The sequence below is a fragment of the Manduca sexta genome, chromosome 26 (genome assembly GCF_014839805.1).
Source record: "Manduca sexta isolate Smith_Timp_Sample1 chromosome 26, JHU_Msex_v1.0, whole genome shotgun sequence".
Classification (NCBI taxonomy): Eukaryota; Metazoa; Arthropoda; class Insecta; order Lepidoptera; family Sphingidae; genus Manduca; species Manduca sexta.
In genome coordinates, this window is record NC_051140.1 from 13,046,466 (window position 1) to 13,074,089 (window position 27,624).

The window sequence follows — 27,624 nt, forward strand, 5'->3', positions numbered from 1 at the left end:
TTAATTAACTTTAGAGTGCATATATATTATAAAACAAATAAACCCCTTGCCGCGGCTGTCTGTTTGACCGCGTTAGCCTTAAACTTCCGAATGGAATTCGAGAAAATAGTTTGAGAACGTCTGAAGGGCATAGGCTATTTTATTCCGGGAAAATATATAGAAGGGATTTTATCCCGGAAAACTCATTCACGCGGGCGAAGCTGCAAGCTTGACTTAGTTTCAAATAAAAATGTGCAATTTAAACTCTTCATAAGTACTTTTCATAATATTTTTTGCTATAGATTATGTGCCATGAAGTACTTAATTATAATTAGATTTATCACGCCCGAAAAACATATAATAATAATAATAAGCCCTGTATTATTTACTTGCCCACCGCTGAGCACGGGCCTCCTCTACTACTGAGAGGGATTAGGCCTTAGTCCACCACGCTGGCCTAGTGCGGATTGGTAGACTTCACGCACCTTCGAAATTCCTATAGAGAACTTCTCAGATGTGCAGGTTTCCTCACGATGTTTTCCTTCACCGTTAAAGCGAACGATAAATTCACAAAGAATACACGCATGATTTTAGAAAAGTCAGAGGTGTGTGCCCTTGGGATTTGAACCTGCGGACATTCGTCTCGGCAGTCCGTTCCACACCCAACTAGGCTATCGCCGCTTTTAAAGAAAAACATATGAGAATTATAATGTTTGAAACTTCATCACCTAAAAGGCTTATAATATTCTATGGAAACTATTAATAGCACCATGCACACAGCCAGTAACAACGTGAATTTAAATTTAGTATAATAAATGATTGTTTCTCTGCACACGCTCCGATCAAATTACGTCCATGTCAAAATGCATACATACAATCTATTGTGAATTGTAGGTACGTTTAGGAATAATAACTACGTAATTATTTGCGATTGACCTGTTTGATAAATGATTAAATTGAATTGAATACCAAACAAAGTTCTGAAAATTATAATGCTTTGTGTTTGAGGATAGATTTATTAAAGCAGAAATACCCAAATAAAATAAAGATAGGTCGGCGTAAAGTGAATGTATATAACATTACAGTTATTTAAAAATGGTTATTTGGGTGGTGAAAATGCGTTAAAGTTGTTAAAAACTAATTTTGAATATTTTTCTGAAATGGCTGGTTTTCAAAAATATTTTAAAATTTGGAGTAGTATAAATACCCATGTCTGGATAGGAATAAGATATCGCATGGAGCCCAGCTAGGCAGTAATAAGAGATAAGTTAATTATATTATTTGTTTTACTACTTTATTTTCTATTAAATATTAATGAGATTATAGACTTAATTTAGTAATAATAGTGTAGTTTAGGTATATAATTGTACGTAGCTAATTTTATTGATGTATAATTCCCAGTGCTTTTACACGATACACAACATAATATAATATAATATCAGCCCTGTATTATATACTGTCCCACTGTTGGGCACGGGACTCCTCTACTACTGAGAGGGATTAGGCCTTAGTCCACCACGCTGGCCTACTGCGGATTGGTAAACTTCACACACCCTCGAAAATTCCTATAGAGAATTTCTTAGGTATGCAGGTTTCCTTACGATGTTTTCCTTCACCGTTAAAGCAAGCGCTAATTCACAAAGAATACACACATGATTTTTAAAAAGTCAGAGATGTGTGCCCTTGGGATTTGAACCTGCGGACATTCGTCTCGGCAGTCCATTCCACAACCAACTAGGCTATCGACGCCCTACACAACATATACATAGGATAAACCATAAACGATACACTAAGAAAATATGTGTATACAACATAGTTTGCCCAGTGTTTAACTGTTTAAATGGGTTTAACATTTCAACATTCCTTATTATGTATTTAATTATTTTAATTTCGATGCTTAAAGTTTTACTTGATCCCTATTGCATAAAACTAAATGAACAAATCAGTGACTAGTGAAACGGAGGTACGGCCATTCGTGTTAACCTTATTCTGAACGAAGTTGATTCGAAGATAAACATGAGAAATCTACATTTATTTTTTGTTGTGCTTTGTAATTTGCAAGGTAGGTCAATTTATTAACAATCTTAACTAAAAAAAAACGCGTAAGCCTCACGGTTGAAATGAAAAAACTGTAGTACACGAATTTCTTATCGCATATTATTTATTTGGTATTATCGTTTGGTGTAAACTGAAGGAGTGCTGTATGTTATGATTAATTTGTGTATCACATAATTTATTGCTTATATAAATGTAAATTTAACCATCGCATTGGCTTAAGTCAATTAACACTGCTAAGCTAACTGGGCGGCTTAATGGTCATATAAAATTCCAATCCCTCGCCGCGTTTTGTGATCGGACCGCGCAATAGCAGCGCAGGTAAGTTATGAATCCCGGCTTTATTATTCAAACTGAAATAGTTCTAACGTTGCCAAAATGTAATTCTTGGAGTTATCTAAATTTAATGTGAACCAACCAGTAAGTTGCAGATCTTGTACGCTTTATGACTCGTTTCAATTTTGCAATTTAGGCAAAGGGCAAGGATTGAAATATATCTGTTTTGTGTCTGGCAGTAGTTCTAGACAAGACTTAATATAGAGTTATAGATTTCTACCCTACTCAAGATAAGGAGTGACGTCCACTGCTCAAATCACTATAAGTAGCATGCAAGCTGTCAGTGGACTCTGGAGCGCATTTCACTAAGAGCGGTCCTGCTGATAAGATGGTCATTGACAGTCGTATCGGTCGGTTGCTTGGTGCAATATTTGTGAACCTGTAGTCAGTGATAGTTATTTTTATTTTAATCAAAATCGCTTCAGTTTCTAACAATAGACATAGACGTATTGGGTTGCCTATCCCTGTTGAGCCCAGGCCTCCTCTACTAACGAGACTGTTAAGACTTCAGCTATTAATTATACAGAGTGTAACACGATACTGTCCATCTGACGCAGGTCGATAGAGGACCTCAATGTGCGTCAATTTAACCATCATGTATGATGCCTGAATTGCATAGATTAAAATTTTAATACTAAACTTCGTCATTAAAACTAAATTATTGACTGTAAATGCCTAATTTTTTACTTTAATAAGAATAATAATTGACCTTTTTAATAATTAAAAGATTTAAAATCAGTGTTTTTTTTTATTTAGAGATAAAAATATCACGTATGTTCGTTAAATTAACTCGACCGAATCCACTATGAATAACTGGTTATATAGTTTATTTTGCCCCCATTAAGTCTACTATTTAATCCTCATTGGTGGGGATCACGACGCATTCTTTTTTTATTTCCTCTTGTACCAGCCCGAACTGGCTTCTTTGGTTTACGCTGTGCTTTTTAAACTAATTTTATGCCTAATTGAAAATATCCGTAGTTATATAATTGATTTAAATGTAATTTTAAAATAAAATTTATTTTTATAACTTCTTTTTTCGTAACATAATTACAACTTTATAAGCCTACATAATAAACAAAGTTATTTTTAATGAATAGACGGGTAAGCCACTCGTCGAAGTTATACTACAAGGCGTTCCATTATCAATAGCTTTTTTTTCATTTTTTTGTAGGATTCTATCTTAATAACAAATAGATTTGGCAGCTTAAGTAATTGGGTGTAACGTGGGTGTTTTATTAAGTCAGACACGTATTGTACTTTGCCATTCATTTAACGGTAACAAGATCTGAAAAGTTTAATACAGACCCAAAAATATAGGTAAAATCGAACATAGGAGTCTACGATTAGTGCAAATTTTTTATATAAATACTATCTACTTAGAGATTAATCTAGCCATCGGTTTCAAAGTACACAAAACGAGCATATATGTATTCAATAAATATTTGCAAAATACATACATATATTATTTTTTTCTGAAATATCAGGTGTCGGTGAGAAAAAAATAATCTGTATGTTAATTCAGGCCTAGTTCTGTTTGTGCCAAATGTCACCAACACACCGTCAATAACTACTGAAATACGCGAATGGTTATTGGAGCGAACTTGAGTACACTCTAGGTCGTATCTGTACCTGCGCTTGAAAATATTATTTTATATCAAAAGATTTGCTTTTATTAGGTTCCGTGCCTGAAAAGGAACCATTTTCGGACCACTTTTTTGTCCGTCTGTGTGCCTGTCAAGACTCTATTTTTTTCTCAGGACAGCGTAGAGGTTTTAAGTTAAGATGTATATCAAACGGGCTACGGTCTTTTTCGGCTATGAAAGAATGTTAATGTTGCAAGTTTTGCGATTTCACAAGGGGATCGAAACCTATAGGGTACTTTCTGTTATCCTACAAGCATAAAATTTGGCAAGAAGCAATTTTTTACGGCACAAGTACAAGAACAAAGTTTGAAACCGTAAATATTATGTATTATAATAAAAAGAAGCTAGTTTATTCGGAACCCTCAGTGCACAAGTCCATCTCGCGCTTGTCCAGTTTTTTCCGACAGTTTTATTACAAATTCATATTCTATTTAATCAATCATAATATGTCTGATAATATGTAGATTAATAATTTAAATTATTAAATTTTTCACTTTCTGCTCACTGTAAAATTAGGTGAAATGTTACAAATTAAATTGTCTAGTAAGTAAGCATTTGCACCAACGTTCGTGATATTTACACAAAGCTTTCATTCATCTAGATCTAGTGGACATTTGGAATCAATTAAAATAAAAGCTCAAATTCCAACAAAATTCGCATCAAAGCTCTATATTTATCTTACAGACTTTTGTTTTTGTTGAAGGGTTTATTTTTGTTGATGGAAATGTTAGAAGCGTATTACGTTTGAAGATAAAAGTAAAAATAAATTTTATTACTTATCTAAACAAAAAAAATATCTACATAATCTAAAACTAGCACAAAATATATTTTTATAAAAAACATAATTCAAGGTATTTTTCAGTTTACTTATATTTTTTTAAAAATTCGAATGTATTATGTTAATTCAAAATACGATATGATTTTAATATCACGATGTTTTATCCTTTTTTGTCTGTTTTAAGTTTCTACTTATATATCTGAATAATATTAATAACAAATATTATTATGTTTGCCGCTGTACTAATATTTAAATATGCATGCTGTGGTCTCCTATAATTGAAGAGGCACGTCACATTGTTAATTGTACAAATGCTACGACATTGTATTTACTATATGCCGTATATCCTTCGTTGGAGATCCTTAAATAAATGAATAAATACTTAAAAACTTCATCGAAAATTGATTACAATCAAATCAAGCAATCCGCGCATTGTAGGTACAGACATTGAACCAACAGAAAAGAGACATTAGCCGGTAATAAATAAAGCGTTTACCACGGCCAAGGTCAGTAAACATCGGAAACGTCCATTGATGGGTAATAATTTTTATATTCTATGGTCAAGCTTCGTTTATTAACTTGTCTGGCTACCAGACGAGTGTATTCGCCAGTGTAAATATTATTGTTGCGTGACCTTTATTGACAGTACAAAAGAGCTACTTATTCTGCTAATAGCTGATTCTTTAATTATATACTTATATTATAAATTCAAAAGTAAATATTTTAGGCTTCACGGCTGGATCAATAAACTGATTTTCATGAAGTTTGGTATGAAGATAGTTAGAGACCCTGGGAAGTACGTATGCTACTTCTTATCTCGGATTTATTTTTCAACAGCTCGTCATAATAAAAAAATTCAGTTCCACTTCATTTTGTCACGGTATAATTAGTGCTACGATATATGTTATGAAGACACAGAAACTCAATTTTAATTGTAAAATAAAATAATTTAAGTGTAAGAAAAAATAAAATAATAAAAATAAATTGATGATTCAATTTTTTACTCTATCAGGGTTTATTATTTTGATTATAATAAAATTCAATTAAATATGGTGACATGAAATAAGATTTAACAATTTTATATTTTATTTTCTATCAGGGTTCCATTTATTCATGCTACATAATTAAATAAGCGGTGAGCGTAATATCAGATGTCAACCTACAATGTGGATAGACGACTTGATAAAGATCTCAGAATCAGAAACACGCTGAAAGCAGGCCCCTTTTAACAAGCCTGTTTGTGAAATCATTTTTGTTTTTTTTTTACCTTTAGAGGCATATATACAATAGTGACCTTGATGGCTGATGCTCCAATTAAATAAGATAAAATGCAATTAGTATTTTATTTCTCCATTTTTTGTAACAGTAAAATTCTTTAATATATATGTATATGTCATATATGTATGTTTATGTTTACTGCTAAGTGTAGCAAACTAATGCTAAAGTAAGCTTAATAATACTTGGTTATAATTAGACTTTGTAACAGCAAGACTGTCAAATAGTAACAGGCTTATGTTACCCAAAAATTCTTAACTTAATTTGGTTTCATAGCTCGAGAACCTATTTCATTACGCAGTTTAGATAAGGTTTCATAGTTGAGTGTGTAGAACTAAGTTTACATTAAGGAATATACGCCTCATTTATCAAACAAACAAGAAGCCTGCGGTCCTAATTCACAAACAACGGATCTAACAAAGCATACAATATTTATACTGACTAACTTTAACTAGTTTCGGCGTTTCTCCTGCTAAATACTCGACGAAGTCCCCCACAGCTTATAAATTTTAATTGACATTAATATTACTAATAAGTTTTGTTTGACAAGTTTCATTTAATTATTTTAATTGATATTCCTGTATACAGATAAATATTATTATTATCTTCTGCAACCATAATTATATATATTATAAGGTTACAAACACAAATAAATGTAAGGTGGATGACGCGTATAAAATATATAGTAAGTAATTAACAAGAAAATATTCATGATATACCATACACATTACATGTATGTGAATTTGAAAAATACGTACAGAGTTTTTAACTCACTTTGTATTTTCCTTAAAGACATAACGTAACGTGTATTAAGATCTCGTCTTAATAGACTCTGCGAAATTACTGAACGGACGAAAGTCAAATTAAGTTTGTTAAATATAACACACAAAGGAAAACAAGCTTATTTGTAATCTGCTTAAACTGACTTAAATTAACATATAGAATATTTTCGGTTTATTTCAAAATCTCCGAATTACTGTATGTCATCTTATCAAGTAAATGTCTATTATTGTTTTAGTTTTGATTTTTTATTAAAATATTATATTGATATAAGTGATTACCAAAAGTTGGCAAGTTCGCAGTACTCAAACCAATACAATTTTACTTAGGGTTTTATATTCGCCCGGGTAACGACGACTGTACACAAGGTGTAATATAAGTGTGTTGCGTTCCGGGATCAGCCTGTATATATCCGGTTGCAACAGGCCGGCATAATTGTGTTGACTGCCGAGGGTAGTCATCTCTCGTCAGTCGACATTTTATTAGACTCCACTCCAGTTACCATCAGGTGCAGTGGTTCAATTTGCCGGTCACATATAAGAACAAATATAGTTGAAGGGCCGGCTACATTGATGTCTACAAATATCACTGTATATTTTAACCGACTTCAAGAAAGGAGGTTATCAATTCGACGTGATTTTTTTTGTATGTTTTTTACCTGAGAACTCGCTCATTTATGAACCAATCAGGAAAATTCTCTTTTTATTCGAATGAATATACCTCTGATCTGACTTGCTTATTTTGTACGCTGGCAGCACATTGTCTTCGTGTATTTGTTGATGTATTTATCTAGTTGAACTAGCAATTTTAATTAGGCACCGACTCCAAAATTGGTATCCAGTATATACCTGTTATGTGAAATTATTTTTTGGTTTTGAGTGGTTTTTGAAGGCGGTTTAATTTTTTGTTAAAATTATTTTTATTTACATTTGTTGATGTGTGAGCAATGCGTTGTCGTGGCGACTGACGTATATTCATTCACTAAACTAAACAAGCTTGCGCATGTTGTACCCGCCAGCTTTGGTAATCTATATATATAAAAATGTATTGCTGTTCGTTAGTCTCGCTAAAACTCGAGAACGGCTGAACGGATTTATCTTATCTTGGTCTTGAATTATTCGTGGAGGTCTAGGGAAGGTTTAAAAGGTGAGAAAAATTCGAATAATTGCCGGGAAAATCCTCAAAACAGGATTTTTCTATTTCCCATACAAACGTTTTCTAACTAATACGTAGAGTCAATTTGAGCTTTATTGCTATTGTATAAAGTTCACTGTTGTCTAAGCAATGTAGGTGTGTTCCTAACATCAAAGCAGTGTGCGTTGGAGCACAGAATATAATAATGTAATGTCGCGTTCTGAAACTCAACAAAAGTGATATCGCGGACCCGACTAAATTGAACAGTCACAAAATTTAATATATCATTAGTTATTTGGTTGGCTTCACGATATTATTTCTTTTGTTTTACTTTAAAATGCATGTTTTCGTTATGGACAATTTTTGAGCTACTTTTGCATATCTATACTTATAATAAATCTGTAGAGAGGTCAATTCTGTACATGAAATATATTTCCAAAATAACTGGGGGTGATTAGGGATCGATACTGATGCCAAAAATGCAATTAGTAAAATTTTTGTCTGTCTGTCTGTATAACCGTTATAGAAACAAAAACTACTCGACGGATTTTAACTTAACTTGGTACAATTATTTTTCATACTCCTGAGCTGGTTATAGTATACTTTTCATCACGCTACAATTAATAGGAGCATAGCAGTGATGGAAAATGTTGGGAAAACGGGAGAAGTTACTCCATTTTTTAAGCTTCCGTCATTTCGTGTGCAACCTTAATGGTTAAAAGTTCCTTCGATTTCACCAGGATCCCATCATCAGACCCCTGACCGGACAATCGGACCACCTGCATACCACCATAAATTAAAAAAACATCCCGACAAATTGAGCACCTTCTCCATTTTTGAAACCCGAAATCCACGCGGGCGAAGCTGCGGGCAGAAGCTAGTCGACCTATATATTTACGCAGTCAAAAAGTCACAACATTTAGTAAGCCTGTAATGAATTTGTTAGCGAGTTTACTTTGTTAAGTTTTTTTTATTGAAATATTGAGTTCAGTTTTGTTTGCGGCTTCTTCCGCGGCCTATTTTGTGGTTTCCGGTAACTCAATAACAAATTTCTCTAAGTCTCAAAATTCTACGGTAGTATTAAGCGAAAGTTGTACTATAAAACTTCTATTAATATAATAAATTGAAATAATTTATTCAACTTCATAACTTTTTTGTAAGATTTTGCTTAAGGCCTACGTTATGTAACTATGCACTAAGTGTCATTATAAATTGTGATATGGTAACTTATTAGTATGTATTAATATGAGGATTTCATTAAAGTTCTGTAATTTATTATTTTTAAAGCCCGAACGGCCTGCTACCCAGAATCAAGATCAGGATCTTTGTCATAAATAAAAAGTTTAACATCTAACAAACACACCTGTCTTAATAATAAATTCATTATTACAATTTACTTACACAGTTTAAAACTATTAAATATATCCTTTTTATTATTTCGTCACTGGCTATGATTTTAAAAAGTTGCTTCCATTCATCTATACCACAGTTTCTCAACCTGATTTTGCTCACTGCCCACTTTGAGAATATGTTTTTTTCTAGATTCCACCATGTTTTTCGTACACGTGACAAAAAAAAAGATTAAAATACCTACAATAATAAAAATTAAACGATATAAAGTTGTACTTTGCTCTATCGCGTTATTAGCAAGCATTTTGTCCTTTTTTAACTATATTTTTGTAATCTGCCCACGATCTTTCTGCGCTATCTCAATGCTACTAAATTTCTCTGGGTCTTCCTTACTCCCCTCCCTTCCACCATAGCCTCGAACGTCCACAAGGATGCGTCACCTCCCTCGTTGAGAACTATAAATTTTATAATAGTACGTCATCTCCCGGTTATAGGAAATTGCAGCCAGCGTAATTACCTGCAATTGTGAGACAGAGGTTGCGCTGATGCGGGAATTCTTGATTTCCAAATCACGGCAGTTTTTCAACGTCTATCTTACTCATACTTATATTAAAATTGCGAAACTACGTTTTATATTGTACGTTTGTTAAAATTTAGAAGTAAACACAAAAATAGGTGAACGTGTTTGGATGAAATTTGCCATACAATGACTGTAAACATATATACGCTACTTTTCCCCCAGTAAAATTCAAAGTGCGACTTTTCATTCCAGAAAAAGTTTCTCATGCCCACCGTCGTGTATCAACCAAGTAATAAGAAAGTAAACAATATTTTGTATTCATAAAATTGCTATGAAACTGAGAATAACGGTCTCATTTACGTTGATTGAAAAACTGTTAGTACTTTTAGGACTAAAAATCTGTGTTCCTGCGCAACCGAAGTAAGAAAGTTGTTTCAACTCTTGCTGCATATACTGCCGACTTCTGAAACTTTATAAAAACTAGTGGTCGTCCATTTGTCGAAATTGGACCGACGTATTTAGTATATTTGTAACAAATATTATATATAAAGGACTTTGTTCTGTGCTCATACAAAATTCGCCTCGGAACCAACAGTAATGGAAAAGTGTTTGTAATATTTAGAATCATTAATAAATTCTCATAACATTTTATTTATAAAACGGATAAGCTGGGATTATTTTTCACTTCTCTATATGAACTTTAATTATTCAAAATCCCAATCTCTCCGTGTGCGTAAAAAGGGATACAAGGTTTTATCTTCTCGTATACTGACTTACTACATACACTATAGATGGGTATATATACCATACATATATACTATATGTACCATTAGATACTAAGCTATAAAACTATTTCTTTCCTTTTCTATTTAATTTTTACGGCCTATTTTACATTTTAGGCAAATGAACAAGTGACCTACTGATATTAATACGGGTTGCAGATCAAAAAATACCTAGTCTAATTTATCTCGCAGAGAGTGATCGCTGAGTTATTCTTGTATACTTGTGTGCAGACCGCAAACCATGTATATTAATATATTATGTACTATGTGTAATACCCTGCTATGCTAGATAAATTAATCTAACGTAGCTTGGTTACGGTCTATAACCGGAGTCAATGATCTCCATCACCCTCTAACACTAACATCGAGCTATAATTTAAGCACATTCGTTTTTTCATTTTAGTGAAATAATGGTACTACACAGAGTCGACCTATTTATATCGACAGCGTGATTTTTCATCTTGCACACAGTTTAGTTGATTTGAAAACTTATCTTGATATCAGAAAATCTAAAATGCTTAAAGTTAGTGTGATAGAAAATTAAAATAATCGAATTAATGAACTTTAATGAAACTTATGGCCTATTTATTATTTTAAAGTTTTTATGAAGTTATTTCATCAACTTCGTTACAAATTCATAAAGTTATAAATAAATGTTAATTAAATAATCTATTCAATAAACAAATCGTCAAGGGTGGTTTTTTACGTTTGTTGGTACTTTTTCTTACAATTAACACGGACATTTATTGAGAAATATGTCATTAAGTCTCATTATGGCCAGTGATGCCTCTTCAAACCGGAACGTAATAGTGCTAGATTACACCGTACATGAAGTAGACATTGCAGTGGTGTCCAATACTCACCCAGCCAATTTCTAACACACGAGAGCTTCCCCCCTGTAGTTTATGTAACATTCTACAAATTTAATGTTGCAAACCTCGATTATCTTTTAAGATACTATCTGAAAAGCAGGCGACGGATTCAGCCGCAGCATGAAGTTTAGTGCTGAACTAACGAAAAACCGCGCGCGGGTATTACTACGGATTAGTGGTGAATCGTCGACACAACGAGACGAGTTATCGTTGGAATTAAAGTTGAAAACTTTTTAATTTTGAGCATATTACATCTTTCACACTGCAGTCTGCTTTTAATGTAATAAAAACAATTTGTGTCCTTTATTGTAATCAAACTTGTTATCTTATTACAAAAGTTTGTAATATTTTCGGATATTTACATGTCTGGATATTTGTTAGAAAACATCTGGTCATATTTCGATAAAATTTAGCACACAAATAGAACATGGCTTGGATTAACTCATAGGATAATTTTATCCCGGTAAATTACTCATTTGGGAAATGGATTTTTTAACCCGATTTTTCAAATAAATGGCACTGGCGTTAAATAAGATCGCTATGAATTTCTACAATGTTTTAGGAACATTTGTAGCAGATAAGTTTTTATTTGCGGGCGGAGCCGCGAGCTACAACTAGTGAACCATAAAATGTTACCGCTATTCCTGACATGTGCAATAATAGTTACTATTGAACTGTAAAATAGTTTATCTAAAGTTTAAAAAGCAAATTGATTACGGATAATTAAATATTGTTCGTATAAAATTTCAATATAAGTAAAGTTTAAAATTCTGCAGCAGTTCTCCGCCGTCTTGTCTGAGCTCAAATTCGTTTTCAGAAACTTTGACACAAGGGCGAAGAAAGTTTGCAAATTTCTATTTTTTGTGGTTGTTTTGTGTGCCTTCCTTTTTTATTCCTTTTTTAATTACTTCAACATATCTTTTGTCGTAACTCTGTTACAGTTACGTTTTGCCTTAAAAATATTGCTGACTTAATCTCTCTCTCAGGAGCCAACCCAATGGAAGTTATTATAGAAAAATACCTCTAGAATTTTGTCGCCTGACATAAAGAACGGACCAAGTGTCTCCGTGTTTAACGCGCCTATAATATGTAGGACGTTCTGCTAAAATATACTATATTAAAATGCGAGAAAACGGCGAAAGCAAAAAGACGCCAAAGTATGAGATAAAATGGTGTAAAAATTAATTCAATATAAGTCCAAAACTTTCCGGAACGTAGATTACAGGGGATTTAAATAAAGGCTTTGCAAAATCCCACTAAATCCGTCCAAACATAATTATGATATTTTCACGCGTATTAATTTTTTTCACTTTTTATGTGCTGTTGTTTTTAATTCAATTTTATTAATGAGCACATTGCGACGGCAGATTATAACTAACTAGCTTTTGCCCCCGGCTTCACGTCCTAATAGAGTTTTTCGGGATAAAAGTCGCGCTATACATTTTCTCGGGGATAGATAGCTTATATCCTACCCACGGTTTCAAACTAGCTTCATGCCAAATTTCATCTAAATCCATAACGTAGTTTTTGAGTTTATCGCGTTCAGACAGACAGACAGATGCTGCAGGGTACTTTGTTTTATAATATTATTCAAGTATAATAACTGTCTATATTTTAACCAATTTGAAAGACGAAGAATTCTGTTATATATGATTATTATGAAACTTTAACCCTTTATTCAGCGCATGCAATGAAAATTTTCGAAAGGAAAGAGAACCCCTTTGGCACAACATATTTCATTTTTTTTTTCTTTATTGATATAGATATTTCTCAAACAAAGATAAGTTAAAATCAATTATACACTTTTCTGTTCTCTTGGGGAAAATTACTTTTGTTTTGTACCTTTAGCTTATGGTTACATATCATACATAACCTAGGCCATTTAAGAACATTAAGTCTTAGAATATGTATACACGTGTAAATCCAGAAAATAACATAACTCCATCGAACTTTATTAATAAAATTAAACAACACAAATTTCAAGCTACTTTTGTCTTGCTTTTATATAATATTGTATCTTGTGTGTAAACTTTAACAATTATTACAAATATTCCATAATATAAATTTCTCCCTTTCGTCGGTATTCAGACGTGGATGGGTAAATATGCACTAGTGAAATCGGATTTGCGACGAACATCGTACTGAGGATTCCGTACAAACTTCCTTTTTTTATTAAAGTGCATAAAAAAATTAAGTTTACGCGAATGTTAGACATTAAAATAAAATTCTTTTTTCGGATTTATCGCAGTTTTTTACATTATAATATTTTTTTTTTTTTTAAGTACATATTTATGGTTTTCAGATATTTTCTTTCACATTTGCTGTAAGACATTACTTCTTCAAATCGTTAACAATCATGATTTTAATTCACTGGGAAGTACACTCTAGGTTTTTATTTATTTGTGAAATCGCAAAATATGCGTCATAAACACTCATAGTATCTTATGATCTGCATTTATTTTTGAGTTTGATTTTTTTCAATGTAGGAGGAGACCGTGTACCTGAATATTTGAATTAAATTTCTACTTAACACTTCTACACGCTCCTAAGAAATAGTTTTGGACCCGACAGAAAGACGGGTTAAGGGTTACAGTCATATAGAACCATTGAATTACGAGTATATAAAAATATTATTTGTAAAAATACGTACTAATTATTTTTGCGATTTGTTGGTATTAATCTAGGACATATTTTTTTTAAAAACTTTCATAAAAACGCAGTGCTGACGCATTCTGGAAACTATAATGCCTATATTAACATACTAGAGCAATTACTTTGGGCGCAATGTCTTTTTTTGTTCTACTGAAGTAGGTAGATTCTGCCAATAGTAGGTAACTTTTTAAAACCGGCAAATTATATTCCATATTTCCTTACTTTTACGGGTATACGTAGACAATATTGTGTTTTAAAGTGATTCGTTTGAAATAATCTTTAATCTGTCATTCTTCTACATAATATAAACACACTCTTCTATTTCTTTTTATAATAATTATGACCATTATTTCTACCTTCCCAAATATAAAATCGAAGCAATAGTTCAAGCATATCAAAATCGCATTTAACTTAGTTTACTACAAGCCACATGCATGAGGTAAACTCTCTCTAGTTACGTCCGGCCGAAAGCAAATCCTATTAGAAAATAAACGTAGTGAATAATGCTCAGTGCTATTGAATAGTATTTCAGACTGCAGAAACACAATGCACTCTAGACGCCTGCGAAGTGTTCGAAATATTAACTCAAAGTCACAACAAGGCTATGCCACCGTCAAATTCGAGCCCTTGCACCGCAGACATACATTGGCGTCAACTGGATAGACGACTTAGAGCTATTGAACAGCCAGGTAAATCTATACACGAGTGAATTTTATACATAATAATATCAGCTGCCCACTGTTAGGCACGAGCCTCTTCTGCTACTGAGAGGGATTAGGCCTTAGTCCACCACGCTGGCCTAGTGCGGATTGGTAGACTTCACACACCTTCGAAATTCCTATAGAGAAGTTATCAGGTTTGCAGGTTTCCTCGCGATGTTCTCCTTCACCGTTAAAGCAAGCGTTAATTCACAAAGAATACACACATAATTTTAGAAAAGTCAGAGGTGTGTGCCCTTGGCTTTTGAAACTGCGGATATTCGTCTCGACAGTCCGTTCTACAACCAACTAGACTATCGCCGCATATAAGTGAGTGTGTTTTAATTTTCCAAAATCATGGCAAATGTGGACACGATATATTATTATTATGTTGAGAGAATTAATTTTATTCAATTATCCCTAAGTTATTTCATGTCAAAACATTCCAAACTGGAAATAAGCGTATGTACAGATTAATAGGATGCAAATTATATTTTATAAATAAGTGAATCGCGAAGATGTCATGAAATAATTTATCAATGTGCGTGTTTGACCAACTATACGCCGTATTTTTTTAGATATTTCCGATTTCATATATCCTTTTTTTATTTCATCAATCTGTTCAGTAAATGCTACTTATAGACAAGATTTTTTGGTTATTTAAAACTACTCGTATATATATAAACCTAAGGAGATTGCATGTGCAATTTTAGGAACTACTCCTCTCGCTCTCGAATCGCAAGTAGAACCTAAAATAAACTACTAAACATTTAAATCTATACAAGCTGAAATAACTCGAGGCATCTGTACCGCAATAGGCTTCTGGGAGGCTCTATTATTAGCTAGGTAATGTAAAATTTCTGCAGTGTTAGCGTAATCATTTTAATACATGGAAAAATAGAACTGTTAATGATGGTTGATGGCTAAAGCGTTGGGGAAAAAATTAATTTAATTACAATAGTTATTATATCACATTTAAAATATTCTAATGAACATAATTAGAAAGTTTTCAAAACATAGTTTGTAGAACACTTATGTTGTGTATATAGTATGATGTCATATTATTTCCTATATTTAATTCCAGCATGGACAATAAGCTTTAGTCAATCTCGCTGGCGGCAATGTGCGAAGAGTCCATGCCGATGCGACGCGACGCGCCGGTCACTTAACTGCTGGAGGGCTGGCTTAACATCTCTTACTACCGACCTCGTCGTTCCTGCCGATCTACTGACTATGTAAGCACTTACTATACGTTACCTATACATATAATATAAGAGCAAAATCCGTTGTGTCTTTGTATTGAACGAAAAGTAATAAAATAGGGAATTACTAAAGAAGTAATAGAACACAAACCAGTGATTTTTAGAATTCTTTTCTGTTTGTTAGAGCACATTCGAAACTATAATGATTACTTATATTTTCGCGAATATTGGAAACTAATGAACACCTCATTTGTGAGGTGGAAGCGCAGGTACCGAGATTTGAAAATATAGGTTACCGGGATAAATTATAATGTAACGGGCAATTTAATTCATACCTATGGAATATTACATTCGGCTAAAAACACACCTATGTATTTTTTATTGTATTGCCAAGTGCTTTGCTATAAATTATATATGTACACTTGCTATTTGACATATAAAGGAGTCGATTAAAAGTAAAATATGTAAAACATGGAATTAGGTACTACGTGTACCACGCAATAAAATCTTAAAACGTTGCGAGTATAAATTAACAGTCACGTGATAGTCTTCTGTTTTTTATAATAATAGTATCAAATCAAATACTTAGGGATATAAAGTGTTTTGTTTTATTATAACATGACCGATGCAAGAGAACTACTACTACTACTACTGCTACTACTGGACCTCTGGCAATACATAATATCTGACAATAATATCATTCATTGCCAGAGGTCCAGTAGTTACTACATCAGAAAATGACATTTAATTTAAATCTGTAACTTTCCTGTCGACTCTGGCTATTTTAAATATTAACAAACTTTAGAAAACTTCTGTGACAACGTATAACAATAGAAAAAGGTATTCTTTTAAAGAAAAATATTTACAAAAGCGATGTCTTTAGAAAGACCTCTTATAAATGTAGCTTACTCGAAAATAGGTTTATCAACCTATTCATCCTACTTATGAAATAATTGAGGTGATCATTAATTTCATAAAGTTAATACAGCCAGTTTAGAATTCTAAAACAAAAGGGTAATCCTAAATACAATAAAAACAAAGTACTACATCATATAAAATAAAATTTTAAAGCGGAAAAATAATAAATACCTATGTAAGTATGTGTGTATGTAAGTCTATACTTATTAACAATATCTCAGAAAAAAAAATGTTATATTGTAATAACATAACGATTCATGCTTGAAAATGGTTAAAGCCTCCGCCAAGTTGAGAGTTGAACAAGCTTAATAGAACCGACGTTATTAGTTACAGGAGGAAAACCAATCCCATCGCGTTTTGAAGGCTAGCAGCGGACATGTGTATTTAAGCCATGATCTCTGTATCTTTTTCTAAGTAAACATTACATGTTCTAACGGGCATCAGTTCCGTAACTATTTTTTTTTTGTTTTCGCGGAGAAAGTGCCTTGTGACTACCGCCCAGCCTTCGTGGGGGACGACTGAGCGGTTATGTTGGGGTCACCGTGCCTTACGACCCGGCGTTGCGCCGTTCGAATTTGATGTTGACTTTCGGGCGACCGCCGAGACGAGTCCCTAACCTATTTACAACGCACGGCATACCAACTAAAACTCCGCGATGGCCCTCTTCGGCGTCAATCACAGCATGAGACCTACCTTCCACGCTACCGTCCATCCCGGGGGCACCAAAATGTGCGAAATGATCAGTTCCGTAACCTTGTGCCAAGTTCAAACAACCAACCAGCTTAACTCCGTCCCACGGAACGTAGTCCCAAGCGCCCACCATCTTCTTGGGCCAAGATATTATTACAAATAGATTCTACAAATGATCGTTATCAGCCAAATATACTCAACTGCTGAACATGGAACAACGAATCAATCAATCCAAAATTATCCATTCAATCGTACATCAATCATTTTATGAAGATGGAGCTGGTGCCAGATTGAACATGTATTGTCGTCTATCGTAATCCATTTAATTATTTTTTTCTCCCTTCTACGTGTTTTTATACATATTCAGTACGTATCCAATAAACGTACGGGCAGAAGTAGTTTGTCACCTTATATACTTAGTCTCCCACCTCCGGTTCAGCTGTTTTTATTTATTGCAGTGTCTTGGCACTTTGTACACGCTACGCGTTTTAATTCCCTAGTTTATTTTGAGGATAAAATATATTTGTGAATATTATTTGTGAAGTTAGAGCAGTGTAAAATTAAATCGTGAGAGGAGTGTTGAATAATTTGATTATCTCAAATGGATATGATACCGTGGTAATATTAAAATCGTACCCTCCTTAGGTCTGTATTGCATTCTATATAAAACCACTTATAATGCAATATATCTGTATCTATACTGGCATAAATATAGCAATATTTTTGTTTTCCAATCCAATATCACAATATAGGTTTCTCAGTAATAAGTGTAAAACTAAGCAAAAGATTCCGTAAGAATTCTTTTCCAGCGAAATCCCGTCATTTTATTTGTAGTACAAATGCGCTTTACAAAGCAGCGCCATCTAGAATAAGTTTCTACGTAGAAAGCGAATCACTGTTTGAAATTTTCAGCGATCTGGGCACTAACAAATTGAGGACATTGCATAAGACTACGTTCAAGGGCATGCGCTCGCTCGCCGAGCTGGACATGTTTGACAACCACGTTGAATATCTCCCAGCTGGAATATTCGACTCACTTATTAATTTGAGAATACTGTAAGTAGTTACCAAGCGGATATACTTATATTTACACTGGTATTCTAAACTTCACTATTTGAAATAGTTTTTACGAAGTATTGTCATGATTTTTCTGTTTCAATTGTTTTTTTTTTTTGTTTTTCTTAATACATAAATTGTCTATATAATTTGAGAGAATAAATTTATTTAGATAAACGCAAAAAAAAAGCTGAGACAGAAAATTACGTAAAAATATTTAGTAAAACCCATAACTTTGAGTACTTATATTTTTTTGAGATATACTCCAGCAGTCTAGGATAAAAGTTTCATTAAATTCTACTGATAGTTTTTTCTCTTAATAATGAACTATAAATCCGATATGTGGTGTATCAGATATCGGATTATGGGTTACCTACTAATTTATGGGTTGAAAGTCAATAGTTTCTTTAATTGACTATACGCATAATAACGATAATGTACGCATGACGATATTAAATCACTAGTTTGTTTTTTATTATAAAAGGCGCCTGAGTAAATAGAGTTGGGTGAAATTACAAATTTCCGAACTAGTTATATCCTAAACATTTTCTAGACATTTTAGGAGATCTTGTTAGTCGTGAAAATAATTACGGATATACTGGGTGTGTGTTATCAAAATATGATCCGAATATCTCCAATGTGTGCTGTGATTTTCCACTTAAGACTTAGTGCTTACGTATAAAAAGTTAAAATTATTCTATTTTAATAACAAAAAACATTGTTGATTCAATCTAATTGGCGCCCTAAAAATTGTTATATTTTGTCAATTATAGCACTCAAGTCCTAATTTAAAATTCCAAACAACTAATAATCACTTACTTATACAACTTTTATCGCAGGCGACTACAAAGAAATTACCTGGAAGAAATTGATAGCGGAGCGTTCAGTACAACGAAGAAACTTTTTCACGTCGACTTGTCGAATAATTATTTATACACTCTGCCAGAAAGGTTGTTCGCAAACAACTCTTATTTGGAGACTATTGACGTATCCAACAATCACGTTATGTATGTTCCATCAGACAGCTTCATAGGATTGGATTCATTGCAAATATTGGATCTATCTAGAAATAAAATACAAAGAATTGAAAATGGGACGTTTTCATTGAAAACACTCCAAATATTAAAGTTATCCGACAATCAAATACGTAACATAAGCGAGAACGCTTTCGAGGACTTAGTTTCTATGGAAACATTATTATTTGATCATAACAAGTTACAACACATTCCGCCTCACCTGTTTCGTAATCTTCATTGTCTCACGTTCTTGGATTTGTCTCATAACAATTTGTTAAGTGTGAGTGTAAATAATTAACGCAAAATATATATTTTCTCATATCATACTTGACTTAGCACGTTACGAACGTTTCAGTTGACGGGCGTTGAATTTGAATATCTGACGCTGCTCCGTAATTTGGACTTAAAAGAAAATTCGTTATCACAGCTCCCCGATCACACATTTTCAAATTGTTCAAGCTTGGAGAAATTAGATTTATCTAGAAACAAACTCCGTTTTCTTAATGTCACTGTATTTCTTGGCTTGGAGAATTTGACTTCGTTACTATTGTCAGAGAATAAATTATATGAAGTTCATTTCAAAGCCTTCTCTACGCTTAAAAACTTGACAACACTGTAAGTATTGTTTTTTTTTATGTAGTAATTAGTTATATTTTCGAAATCAAATTGAATTTTAAATGACTTGTTACAAAACGAACGCCGGTAAACGAGCACGTAGGTAGAAAATTATCATCACCTTTAATGAAAGCAAACAAAATAGTATAATGCCGAAATATAAATAATGGAAGAGCATTTTTAATTTCTGGTAAAGAAAAACTGTCCACGAACAAAATAACAAAGCTTTTATATTATAGCACGACTTTTTCTGAGTGACAATGATACCGTCGAAATCAAATCGCCCCGGCCAGGGCCATTCACAAAATTGGAAATAAAACCGGACCAGCACCAGTTGGACTTGCGACAAGACAATTCCGTACAAACTACCTTATTTATGTTATTAAAGTACACATTTACGGTTTTCAATTTCTTTTTGTTTACATAATGTGCTCTATAGCTGATTACCAATTTTCATAATTCTACGTCAACAGGAAGTAGGGTAGGAACTTCCTGTGGACCTAGAATTAGGGTATAAAGGTGTGTGCTATAAAGGTTTTGATACCATTGTGAAATCGCAAAATATACGACATAAATAATTTAATTTTTTGCTCGCGGTGACTAGCAATTTAAATTTGTTCACAGTTGATCTTTCAACTGTTTCGTGGACGTAGACCTGAGTTTTTGACATAAAGTCTTGATAAAGAGTCTTGACAGACAAACAGGCGAACAACAAAGTAATCTTAAAAGGGTTTCTTTTGCGATACGGAAGCTTAAAAAGTAATATCTAATTTCTATAAGAATTTAATATGCTTTTGATGGCCAAAAATAAAATCTGATTTTCTTAATAAAATCTTCTCAGCTCTTATTTTCTTTAAGATACTTACTTTTATATTTCTACCTTCAATGTTAAGAAGCAAATCAGCCCCCTTAAATATCCCAGAAAATTTACACGTAATACGGTGTCGTTTAATTTTGATATTTGTGATTGATCGAGACACCAATGCGTCAGTCGCGTTAGTCTCTCAATCAATCTTAATGAAACTAAACGGTGAAATGTCGTTTTTACCATATTCTAAGCACACTGTAATTTTTACTCAAGATTACTAATGATAATCTGATGATTTCAGATACCTAGATAATAACATGTTTCCATCGCTCCCATCGCGCACGTTGGATTATATGCCGAAGTTGGCCGTCGTCAAACTGTCAGGCAATCCGTGGCATTGCGACTGTCACGCCCTCTACATCTCTGCGTAAGATACTTCATAATTGTTTCACACCCTCTGTACGTATTTCAACGGCACGAGTTTCGACTACTTTCAAAACTTTATTTTGTTCCAGTTACGGTATATTATATTTACCTAAATTAAGTTCAATCCATTAGAACAAAGTTCGAGGAGTGTCAATAATATTAAATATTACTAAAAGTTGATTCAAAGTTACATAACACTTTCAGTGGAAAGTTCGTAATGGATTGGGAATCGGGATAAATTATATTAAAATCCAATAAATTATATTAGTTTAAAAACGTTGTGTGGAAACAATCACGTAGATTACAAGGCACTAAATGTAAAGTATAAAACAAATATCTTCTTTGTCTTCGTCGGATGAATGCTTCTGTTAAATAAATAGTGATTCGTGTAAACATATTTATTCACTCTACTTAGTTATTACAACAATGTTTCACAAAGGTTTTCTGTCCTAACATGAATACTTTAAACAAATAATGGCATAGCGTGCGATGCAAACCTCATAACTGGCTATGGGATTATATGCAACTTAATGAGCCCGAAATATGCACAAGATTTACATGAAACAGATTTAAATATGCAATATCAACCAATCAAAAGAAACTAATTAATGAGTATTTTTACTTAAAATCAGCAATTTGCTGGAGCAACCGATTGTAACCAATATATTATATTACGTTACATGTTTTTTTTGTTTAACAGAATGGTAACCTAAAAAAAAGACCCTCAGCTCCTCCTACACATAATATCCCGCATTATATTTTCATAAAATAAGTCTTGTTTATATTTTTAGTTATCCTTATAAAAAGTATTGAAATAGTATCAGTAAATATAGCAAAAAATATGCACATGATTTTAGGCACTATATGCACAAAAACCGGCGAAAATGGCCAAAATATGTAAATGCATTTAATCCAGCATCATGCATATAATACAGCATATTATACCGAGTCTGTTTTATCTTTCAGATGGGTTCGTCTTAACGAAATGAAAATATGGGATTATTCTCCGACGTGTGTGTCTCCATGGTATCTCGAGGGTCATTTTCTGAAGAAGTTGAAGTTCCCCGAACTCTGCGCCGGACAGTGGGCCAGTATGGTGAACCTATCACCACGCTTGCCAATACAACAGCTCTTAGCCCTAAACGTGTCGGTGAATAGAAAACCACAAGACAGTATGGAACAGAACCATGACGTCACCACTATCGACACGTGGCATTAAATGTCACATATTAATCTATTCCTACTAACGGTCGCCTGGCGGACTAAAGGGACTGCAATTCATTAAAATAATATAATAATAATAATATCAGCCCTGTATTATAATATACATTCCACTGCTGGGCACAGGCCTCCTCTACTACTGAGAGGGATTTTCATCATTAAAATAAGTTTGAACAATATTGAGGGTCTTCTGCATTTTAATTATGCAAAATCGCACACGCGTGCGCGCAATGTGCCAAAGGGTTACAAATGTTTTTTCTTCACTTTTTATTATATAGATTACCATATAACTATTTTAGGATGATGTGTAATTTAAGACGATATTCTCTCATGCAGCTTTGAATGTAAGGTTATACTTATCTGTTTCTATATTTAATCGACTGTACAAAGCTTTGCGATGTGTAAATGTTCGTTTACTCTTAACAAATAATCATTGTCTAATCATAAGTCTAATCTATGCTCCCAAATAAATGGTTATAAATGAGTACTACGACTATATAATACGATATTTGTCAAATAAAATTTACTTGGAACTTGTGAACATGCCCTTATTATTATAAATTTCGAGAACCGAATTCGAATATTAAACACAACAAAAATCAATCGTTATGAATGTTATCACTAATTAATTTGTTGAATTTAAAATTAAGAGATTTAGGACTATAATATTTCGGTAGGTAATTAAAGATATAGATAATGTTATCGTAATGATATTATCTCTTTTTAACGTACATGCGAAAGTTCGTGAAAATACTTGGATGTTTGTTACAAGTAAACACAGAAACAGCTGAATGGATATAGATGAATTTGGCACTCGCGTAGAATATGTCCAGGATACCACAATGCTACTTTTTATTCCGGTAATTTGCCCCCATGGTAAAAAATGATTTTTTAAATGGATAACAAGCGTCGTAGTATTTAACTTTGGTAGCGATAGGCTTTTCAACTGGGTAAAGCCGCGAACGACATCTATTATTTTTTTAATGAAGAATACATAATATAGTTATACTTGCTGGCGATCGTGTTTATTATTGCCATTACAATTTGTAACATTGTTTATCATCTCGTAATAGAACCGCAAGTACGGCTCGTGCGAGTTCTAATCACCATCATGTTGAGCAGCTGATGGTAACCATCAAGGATATGATTGTGCCTTTTCATTGATAACGGTTTATATTATGATATGCAAAGAGTATTAATGTGTTTAATTGCAATCGTACGTTGTTGTGGTTGATTTAATTTCAGTTTGAATATGGAATGCTTTGGAAAAATCATATAACAGGAGAATGTATTGGAACGACAGTGAAGTAATTGTATTGTGGAAATGCACACTGAAATCGATTGTTATAGTGGTATGGTAGAAGTACATGGACTGGAGTCCTGAACTCGTTACTTTTATATCGTTTTATACAAGGAGAAGCTTAAGAGTTAATTAATTTAATTTAATTGTACATCCAGTGAAGAGTGTTTTCTTGCTCATATTACCTACGGAAAGCCAACATGTTAATAAATAAAGATAGAGAGTAAAATAAAGAAAATAGAATGAACTCCCTGATGCTTTCCGTGCCGATATACTCATACGTAGCTTCCTATATCTAATAATGATTGTATCGATCGGTACTAATTAAGAACTCATATCAACAGATTTTTTATAACTTATAGATAGCATTCTTTAAGAATTGATACATTTTTTAAATATAGAAATAAAAAAAATACCCCAATATCTCGTCTGTTTCAAAAATAGATTTTATTAGACCTAACTATAGATTTTACATTGATTTTAGTTAAAGTACGATCACGGCATCGCAAAGTTTGTGTCGGTGTTTGTTGATTATATTCAGAATGTATTTGAAAGTCAAATGATTGAATAAAGTGAAACATAAATTTCTCATCAACTCTATATTATCAAGTGTTAGAAAATGTCATTTAAAATTATGATTCAACCTATTTAAATAATAGGTATAAACCAGTGGCGATAGGTGAAATTTTCCGAACCCGGCAAAGTATGAAGAGGCCCGTGCCCAGCAGTGGTACAGTATATAACACAGGGCTGATTTTATTGTATGCGTTTGTTTTGTTTGCATTTTAGTCTTAGATGAAAATGCACTTTATATACTCTTGTTTTCTTTATATTTCATGTTTAAGCATGACACTTGGGGTAGATAAATATTTATTAAGGCCTGTATACTAGGTACCAACTGAATTTCCAGCACTTTACTTCTTGGAGCAATGAATATTGCTGGGTTGGAGCCTAATTGCGGCTACAGCATTTCACAAATGGATGTGTACTTGTTTGTTGTCTATATATATTCAAAGATATACTGCGTGTAATTTGTAGCCGAAATAAACCTTTTATCTGCACCTATCATGCACGTAAAGTTAAAGCAATATAGCTTCAGCTAATATTGTATATACATAATATTATAATTCGACATATACAAGCAATGACAGACTGTCGATGCTAATTAAATGACGCATTCTTAATACGTTTTGTATTGATAACGATATGTAATGAATCCTGTTATACGAATACCACAATAAAAATTTATGACCAACGTATTGATAAATAAATTCAAAGATTTACACAGCAGAAGTAAAGGTAAAGTCAACTTTACAATACTGTATAAAAAACGATGAAGTAAAGTGGTAGAGGAATGAAGCGGCGATAGCCTAATTGAATGTGGAATGAACTGCTGGGACAATGAATTTTCTAAAGTGATATGTGTATTCTTTGTTAATTATCTTGTTCTTCTTTGTGAAAGAAAACATCGCGGGGAAACCTGTTGACCTGAGAAGTTCTCTATAGGAATTTTGAGGATATGTGAATTCGCGCTAGCCCAGCGTGGACTAAGGCCTAATTGCTTTCAGTAGTTGAAGAGGCTCGTGCGCAGCAGGAGGACAGTAAATAATACAGGGTTGATATGATTATTATTTTTAAAGTAATAGTATCTATAGGGAGAGGTACCTAATTGACTTCAAGTGCCCACTGACGTAATTCTTGGGCACTCGGTCTCCACACCGAATGTACGCCCCTGCATGGAGGATATTGTGCCGCGGTCCTAGGCACATAGTGGAATGTGTATACCTCTTGGTTGCCAAATTCAGATTGAGGCGTATAAGGGCTCGCCAACATTCCCTGGCCCTCTCCCCTCCGCTCATCCTAAGATGGTCCCTTCTCCTTCCCCAACACTTCCTTTCCAGCTATCTTCTTCCAACATTCCTCCAGGTCCCCAGCAGGCGCTGAGCTGGAGGTTCCAGTATCCCATTCGCAGGTTTCCCCCGGTGTTAACTGTGAGGTCTGTAACCAAAAAAAAAAAACTTTAGATTAATGAGCCGGGGCGATGAGACCCTACCTTTTTACCTACTAAGGTACCTCACCTCATAGAAAACCAATGTATGATTTGTATGGAAACATTTCTGAAGACCCAAAAAAATCCTATAGGTATCTTCCTAATACGTTATCATTTTTTAAAGATTGGATTTATCAGGAATGACGTATGTAGGTATCTGATATCGCCGAACATCAGGAGAACCACTTGCCTTATTTGCTGGTCTACAGCCTACGCTATAATAAACCCCTAGCTGGTGTAGAAGAATTGGTGCTAACATTAATAAAAAGATTGGCGATATATAATTAAGTTGGACTGTACCTTTCTAATGATTAAAGATTATCTTTCAATGCGGCTGCTGAAAATGAATTGTGCACTGAATCATGCACGTTAAGTGTCGTGCATAGTGTACGTAAATAAATTAATAAACAATGATATCGTTCGAATGATTTATTTAAATCCCTTTAATCTAAAAAAGTCCCTGCCACTTCGTATAAAGTCATATCCACATTGTAAGCGTAATTTAGTGAGCTACCAGGGAGTTTAAACTGATTTCATAAGTTTGATTCATTTCCCGCGGTTGCGTTGTGAATATATGCGGGTGCTATAAATTCTGTGACATTACTCAATTCAGAAGGTTTAATTTCTTAAAATAAACTTCAAAACTCAGGGAGACTTTAGAGATTTTATAATATGTATTTTGAACCTTGAAATAAGCTCTAATAAGTTGACATCTGTAAAAAGATAAAATAAGAACGTATTTAGGAATATTTATAACACGTATGCTTATATTATATGTATAAATATACCCATCGTTCTTGTAAAATATTTTATTTAAATATATAGTTGCATAAAACATTCCATTTTCCTATAATTTTGAAGAGATGTATAAAACTAATGAATAAATCATTCTTGCCCGCGAGCTTTCTCGCGTATGCTGATGAGTTCACGGAAAGTTTTACATGCAGATACACAGCCAACATTTGTTATAAGAAAAAAGCATTATTTAAAATGGGAATATTAATGATGTACCAACGTACCATATTAAGATGAATAATAAAAACGTGGCCCGCTCCCATGACAACATATATTTTATAAGCCTACGTTATGTCTTTAAACATATTTCTTCTTCATAGTAATTATAATAAATCTGATGCTAACTGGTAAGTACTTAATGTGTACGTATGACCTTTCAACTAGCATTATTCGAACTTGCTCTGCTCAATAATTAGAAAGTCAGGTACAGAAAAGATATTCTGCACTTTTCTCCGAACTTGCTTCTTCATAAAATAAATATATTCAAAGATCTTCTTCCGTGTGAAAATATGTATACCGTGAAATTATATTATCCAATGGATAAAATTGACGTAATATCCCTTGCTCACCCTCCAGGCCTTGCCTTCGTGGCGGTTTTTCGTCTCATTTAACTAGAATAAGCCGTCGTTCTACTCAGCTGAGCAACTTCGTGACATATCGAGATAAAACA

At 33.3% G+C, this 27,624-nt stretch overlaps 1 protein-coding gene and 1 long non-coding RNA gene across 2 annotated transcripts; one reads left to right on the forward strand and one right to left on the reverse strand.

The window, feature by feature from the left end:
• Positions 1 to 1,943: 1,943 nt before the first annotated feature.
• LOC115444676 (carboxypeptidase N subunit 2) lies at positions 1,944 to 22,924 on the forward strand. Its single transcript, XM_030170544.2, has 8 exons — positions 1,944 to 2,041; positions 14,684 to 14,848; positions 15,942 to 16,092; positions 18,580 to 18,723; positions 19,563 to 20,019; positions 20,095 to 20,354; positions 21,464 to 21,589; positions 22,555 to 22,924. The coding sequence occupies exons 1-8, from the start codon at positions 1,996 to 1,998 to the stop codon at positions 22,805 to 22,807; spliced, it is 1,602 nt and encodes a 533-aa protein (XP_030026404.1). The 5' UTR covers positions 1,944 to 1,995; the 3' UTR covers positions 22,808 to 22,924.
• Positions 22,925 to 24,537: 1,613 nt separating this feature from the next.
• LOC119190782 lies at positions 24,538 to 26,597 on the reverse strand. Its single transcript, XR_005113097.1, has 2 exons — positions 26,460 to 26,597; positions 24,538 to 26,107 (listed from the first exon to the last, which is right to left on the reverse strand). It is a non-coding gene; the product is annotated as an uncharacterized LOC119190782 (long non-coding RNA).
• Positions 26,598 to 27,624: the final 1,027 nt, after the last annotated feature.